The 6,889-nt window shown below is 29.5% G+C and overlaps 1 protein-coding gene across 1 annotated transcript; it reads left to right on the top strand.

Annotated features, from left to right (window-relative positions):
• Positions 1-2,229: 2,229 nt before the first annotated feature.
• Positions 2,230-5,162, top strand: PAP2 (phytochrome-associated protein 2). Its single transcript, XM_028069104.2, has 5 exons — positions 2,230-2,954; positions 3,640-3,863; positions 4,207-4,348; positions 4,551-4,612; positions 4,844-5,162. Exons 1-5 carry the CDS (start codon positions 2,494-2,496, stop codon positions 4,879-4,881), a joined length of 927 nt encoding a protein of 308 aa, XP_027924905.1. The 5' UTR covers positions 2,230-2,493; the 3' UTR covers positions 4,882-5,162.
• The last annotated feature ends 1,727 nt before the right edge of the window (positions 5,163-6,889 follow it).

Below are 6,889 nucleotides of genomic sequence, written 5' to 3'. Positions count from 1 at the left end.
GAATGATGATTTAACTATAGCAAAAGTGCAAAGCATGTTGGACCCACAATTTAGCAATTGGCAAACATAAACCACCATGAAACATAGGATATGAGTGATGATAATAATAGTAAGAGAAGACAAAATCACAAGAAAACTTGATAATAAGTAAGAACCCTATTGAATAAGAAAGTGGAATGTAGTGGAGTGTCCATCATAATTTATTTATCAAACACTTAACAATTGGAATCCTTTGGATGTGAATTTGTGATGATGTTCAGATCCTACAATCATCATTGTTTGTGTCTTTATTTTATAGTAAAAAAACCCAAAGGAGAGCCTTTTAAATTTCTAATCTACACAAAACTCATTTTATTATAATTCAAATATTTAATTATTAGTTTGGTTTTTAAATATACTTAAAAATATTTCCTTTCAGTTTATACATGTACGCATATATTAAAAAGTCGTGGCACAAATAGAAAAACGGATTCAACTTTTAAGTAAAATGTTAATGTTGATATTACAATTGTTGGAAATATTAATATGATTATAGAAAAAATGAGATAAAAGCTAACCAAATTCATGTAAAAACGTGTGTTGATATATAGGTCAATTATATATATTATACAGAAATTTGTTTATACTTATTTTTGTCTGAGAATTATTTTTATTTTGTTTAAAAAAATATTTTGGAAATTCTTTATATTTGACTAGCATGTAAACATGTATTTATTTTTTAAATATATATATATATATATGATATTATAAAATATTGTAATATTATTAAATTAATATATAAATAAAATTATATTTATTAAAATTTAAGCAAAATAAATGAAGAAAAAAAAGAAAAAATAATTGTTAATAATATTTTGTATAAATTTAAAATAAGTACGTATTTACTTAAAATATAAAGAAAATATAATTTATATTTTTATAAATAATATTATATAAAAAGATTCTATTTTTTAGTTACACATTTTTTTTAATTTTACTTTTTAACGAGTAATCATATATCAATTTTATTCTGAATGTTTTCTTTTTTATTTTAATTGTTTTTAATTATTTTTTAAATATAATTATTTTTAATAAAATATCGTTTACAGAATAAATAAAATTGTCTTCGATAAAACTGTAATTTTTATACTATAATTTTATTATTTTTTATAATATAAAAATAAGTAAATACAAATTTTACGTGTTTTCACCGATATTAATAAAGAAAATTGATTTTACAACTGTCTTATGCTTTATAACTGATATTTTATTACAATTTTTGTTTTATTAATATAAATTATTTTACTTTTCCAATTCTAGAATTATTTTTTAAAATTTAATTAACTACTTATAATAACACTTTATTTACCTTTATCAACATAATTTGTTTTGTTATTTTACTCTTTAAATTTTATAATTATTTTTAAAAATTAACTGCATATAATAAAATTACAAAATTTCTTTATTTTATATAATATCCTTTTAATAATTATGATAAACAATATTTTTTTATCATAATAAAAAATAAATAAATACACATTCATCTAATTGGTTAATAATTTTCCGAGCCACATAGAAATTTGGCTTTTGGAAAGACACTGTTCGTCCCGTCATTTTCCTGCCATTCCTTGCTTTCCTTTTTGAAGCCTCACTTGTCTTTCTCCCAAACGCTGCCTCCACTTCATCTATTCTTTTGGTGCACATTCAACAAAATATAACATTCTTTTAATATAAATTACTCTAACTTTTACTTCTTTTACTTTTTATTTCTAAAACTTATTTTTTTTTAATAAATGCAATGCACTTAAATTTATTTTAGATAAAACTAACAATAATAGACTCTCATCATAAGTTTTGGATAGTTACACCAAAACTCTTCTACTTGTCTCATAGTTACACCAATACTCCCACAAAAAATTTCAATGTCATCAGAAGTTATTTATATTCGATTACTGTTTGATCGTAATTTGGTACAAATTAAATAAATTATCCAAAACTAAAGAATAAACATAATAATTTCTTACTAAAATGATGAGTGACATTGAAATTGATTTGCAAAAGGAATAATGAAAGGGGTAAAGTATGGCAGGGACTTTCTGGGCTTTGTCGGAGTGGTCTCCCACAAAAAGATTCACAGGAATTATAGAAAACTGAAAAAGCACATTCTTCAAAGGAATATTTTTTTTTTCTTACAAAATTTAATTTAATTTGAAGAATAAAGCAAACAGCTGCAAACAGTTCCATATTCTGTTTTGTATAGTAAATGCAATCACAATCTCTCATTCTCCCTGGTCCTCCAATTTTCTCTTTTTCTTTTTTTTGTTACACCACATATAATTTCATTGCTATCAGTTTATACAGAATGCATAGAGTTTTACAATATAGAAAGTCTTTTGTTTCCACTGTTAAATTCTGATTATCCGGTCTCAGTTTCTGTTTCCATCTCCCTCTCTATTAATTCATTTCCATATCTGAGAATAACTGAAACTGTTTAACTGTGTGAGCTGAAATTTGATGTCTGTGCCATTGGAACAAGGCTATGTAGGGTTATCAGAGGTTTCTGCAATGGAAGGTTCTGACAAGTTTTCTCCGAGAACTAGTGGTGGCTTGAACCTCAAGGCTACTGAGCTGAGACTCGGTTTACCAGGTTCTGAGTCACCGGAGAGAGATGGGGGTGGTGTGGAAGAAAAGAATGGACACCCTTTAGGCATGGTCAAGAATTTGGTGTCTGGGGCCAAAAGGGGTTTCTCAGACACCATTGATGGGGGTTCTGGGAAGTGGCTTCTCTCTGGGAATGGTGGATCTGAGGTGGGTTTGGGAAAAGAGTGTGGCTTGTTCTCACCAAGGGGTATTGGTGCTAGTGCTGCCAAGGCTGAGTCTGCCAACCAACAAATTTCTGTTGTAAAAGATAAAGTTCCTCTGCCTCCAAAACCATTGAATGAGAAGAAACCTCAGATATCTGCTCCTGCTGCAAAGTAGCACCATCTTCCTTTAGCATCATCACATAATATTGTATTCTTGTATTGTAGTTAATGTTATATTTGTTTACTGTTTGTGCTGTCTTGTGTTTATAGCTTTTGTATATTTGGAAAATGTTGGAATCCAGAAGGAAATAGGATAATTCAGAGACAGGAAATGATTTTTGTTTTTTACTCTGAGAAAATTATTTGGTTGAATTTTGAATTGAAAAGAAGGGAGGACAAAGTCTATCAAGGCGAGGCTTTTGAGTTCTCTAACTCTTCTTGTTGCTACTATGTTATCTTGTTACTCTCTAGTGTTATATAAGCTGTTAACACTTTTCTATGTAACTTAGGGGGTATTCCTTCTATGGTAATCATGATATCTGTTATTTTGGTTGTTCTGTAAATTATGTTATCATGTTACTCTCGGTTATTTTGGTTGTTCTTTAAATTTTCTTCTTCATCTTGGTTATCAATTGTTTGCTGTTGTGTATGACTTTGTACTGAACTCCTCTGATTATTCAGTGTTCCATGGTGAAACTTTGTTATTTTTTTTTTCTGCAGTTTGTGTTCTTATTATGCATTTCCCTTATTTGACAGACTAGTGGTTGGGTTCCTTTATGTTTTGAAGTTATGATCTCTGATTTGTTATCTCAGTTTCCCTTTTAATATAGTGTAATTTTTGTGTTTGTTGGATCAGGGAACAGGTTGTGGGATGGCCACCAATCCGATCTTTCAGGAAGAACTCAATGGCAACTCAGCCTCAGAAGAATGATGATGATGCAGAAGCCAAGTCAGGGTGCCTTTATGTGAAAGTTAGCATGGATGGTGCTCCATACTTGAGGAAAGTGGATCTCAAAAACTTTGGCACTTACATGGAACTTTCTACAGCACTGGAAAAGATGTTTAGTTGTTTTACAATCAGTGAGTTGTGGTTTTCCTTGCTAGCAATTTACAGTCAAAGTTGTTGTTACCTTCTTACTGTACAATTCTCCATAGCTTTCAAATTTCAATATTCTTTGGTTATAGCAACTATTCTCTTGATTTGATTTTGATGAGAGAAGTATAAAGAATTTATCATGATCAGAAGTGACACCCTTTTAAATCAGAATCCTAAGTCTTGCAATGTCACAGGCTCAGGCTGGTTGGTTCCATGAGCTGGGGGAATATTTACGGGAGTGCTATGAATAGGTCAAATGATTCTTTACCAATAAAATGTTTTTTATGTTTCCGATTCTGATGATGTTTTCATCAATGACAAGTGCAGGTCAATGTGGTTCTCATGGAGTTTCTGGTCGAGATAAGATGAGTGAGAGTAGATTGATGGATCTGCTTCATGGTTCAGAATATGTTCTCACCTATGAAGACAAGGATGGTGATTGGATGCTAGTTGGTGATGTTCCATGGGAGTGAGTGCATATCATGTCTCTCTGTTTTGCATTATTCTGATTTGATTTCCATTTTGGTGTTTAGTGAGTTAAAAAAGAATTACTCTGCATAGTAAACATTTGATAAACTGTGTTTCTCTGCAAATACATTTATTTGATCATCTTAATAATATCAGAATCAACAAAGGACAATATGAGAAATGATGTTGTTGTTGTTGTTTAGGATGTTCACTGACTCATGCAAGAGGTTGAGGATAATGAAAAGTTCTGAAGCAATTGGACTAGGTGAGACTGACTCATACAACTATGTGCTTTCTTTTATATCTTGAAAAACTCATCAGTCATGATATAATTCAACTGCATAATGCCACAAAATGACATAACTCATCTCTTGAAGGTTTTCTACTTTCAATATGAATGAGAGTTCATTCACACTCCAGCATTGTCTTGTGTTCTAAAATAAATCATTAGACCAAAAATATAGTGTACTTATCTACCTATGTTTGATTCCTGCAGCACCAAGAGCCATGGAAAAATGCAAAAGTCGCAACTAGAAGTATGCTATTGATAGAGAAAAGATGGAGAACTAATTATTACTTTTAAACACATCATAGAAGAGTCCTTAGGCAAGTGCATGGCAGAAGCTGGGGATTCTCTTGCTTGAATATGTAAAATCCTACATATAGGATCCAAGTATCTTAGGCAAAATATGTTTGTTGTAGTCATTTCTTAGGCTTGTTTACCCTCACTTCTCTTCAAGAACTGCATTGTGAACTTCATAAGACTGGAGCTGTCTTACTAAGTAAATTTTGTAACTCAAGTATCTAAACTTTAATTTTGGTGAGCATTTTGAAATTCAAGTCATGCACGAAAAGCAAAATAAACGGTGGTATTCTGCTAATCAAACAAAAGTGCTTCAATATGCTAATAGAAGCATCTCAATCTGCACAATAATGGTTAGAGATCGGAGATTTTACATCGATTAAAGATAAGACGTGATTATAATATATAGATACATACAAATTTAACTTTTCATACTGTTGCGAAATTAAGTTAAATTTAAATTTCGCTTTTTGAGATTTTCCTGGTGATTAGTTTTCCTACCGGGTTATAAAACTCCTCTACAATAAATTTATCTGTTCTCACACCTTACTTCATCACTCTTATTTGTCTATACTTTTAATACTAAGTGTTTAGAAATAAGTACCAGTTAGAATATAGAACATATGTGTTAGGAACCTAATGCAATATTTTTTTTACCGTCTTTGTAATGTCCATTATTTCTATAATACCTGTCTTATTTTCTAAGAAGTTATAGACAAGAGATAAATATCAACATATTATATTATTAAAGTCGAAAAAAGAGAGAGAAGTATATCATTACAAACAGTAAACTAAAATAACGAAGATTAAAACAAAAATAAAAGTGGATTAACCATGTATTACACAATTAATTATGCCAAGCATTGTTAAATGAGAAACATATTAATTTAATGAATCTCTATTCATATGGTACCGCAAGATGTTAAAAAGGCTAAGAAATACATGTAATTATTTATGCTTCGGTTATATCATCAATCGAGGTTTATAAATTTACAAAAATTTCCAAATTGTCATTGCATTTTTAAATGTTTCGTTTGTTTTAAAACTGAAATATATCACTCGAGTTAAAAAGAAAAGACAACACCAGTGCAAACACAACCTTTCACCTTTTTCACCTCTTCACGTGATTGATAATTGACATTATCATCTTTTATTAAGAGGTTCGGTTCTACAGCAATTGGAACATGTAGGGTGTATAAGCCTTAATTCTGTATCAACCGAAACATATAGGGTGTATAGGCCTCAGTCTGTAACAGTTGAAGCTATACCTCTGCAATTAAATAAAATATTTTTTAAAAAAATAGTAGCAAGTTTGAAATTTTTGCAAACTTATAGGCTTCAATTATGCAGCAATTGAAGCATATATGGTGTATAAACCTCGGTTCTGTAGCAACCGAGACCTATATCTATGCACTAAAATGAAATAATTAGAAAAAGAGCGATAATTTTGAATTTTTTGTGAACTTATAGGCTTCGGTTCCTTAACAACCAAAGCATATAGTTGAATATGTCTGGGTTACATCAATAATCGAGACTTATAAGTTCACGAAAGTTTCAAAAATGGCCATTGTGTTTTTATATCCTTTGTTTGCTTTAAAATTGAAGCATATTACTCGAGTTAAAAGGTAAAAAGTACACTAGTGCAAACACCACCTTTAACCTTCTCCACATCTTCACGTGACTTATAATTGATATTATCATCTTTTTATTATATTTATTTTTTTATATTTTATTGGTATTTTTATTATTATCTTTGTAAAGAATTAAGGGTTTATCAAATAATTTTTGAAAAGATAAGTATTTTATCTTTTGTTAGATAATTAAGATTTTATTAGATAATTGTAGAAAAGATAAATATTTTATCTTTTGTTAGAACAATTAAGGTTTTATTTAATAAATTGGGAAAAAAATAAGTATTTGTTTTATATTTTGTAGATAAGTGAAAATCTCAGAGATTTA

This window comes from Vigna unguiculata, chromosome 4 (genome assembly GCF_037176805.1).
Source record: "Vigna unguiculata cultivar grain cowpea cultivar isolate G323 ecotype 2 chromosome 4, ASM3717680v1, whole genome shotgun sequence".
NCBI classification, from domain to species: domain Eukaryota; kingdom Viridiplantae; phylum Streptophyta; class Magnoliopsida; order Fabales; family Fabaceae; genus Vigna; species Vigna unguiculata.
The sequence above is the reverse complement of the archived record's forward strand: the minus strand, read 5'-3'. Positions and strand labels throughout refer to the sequence as shown.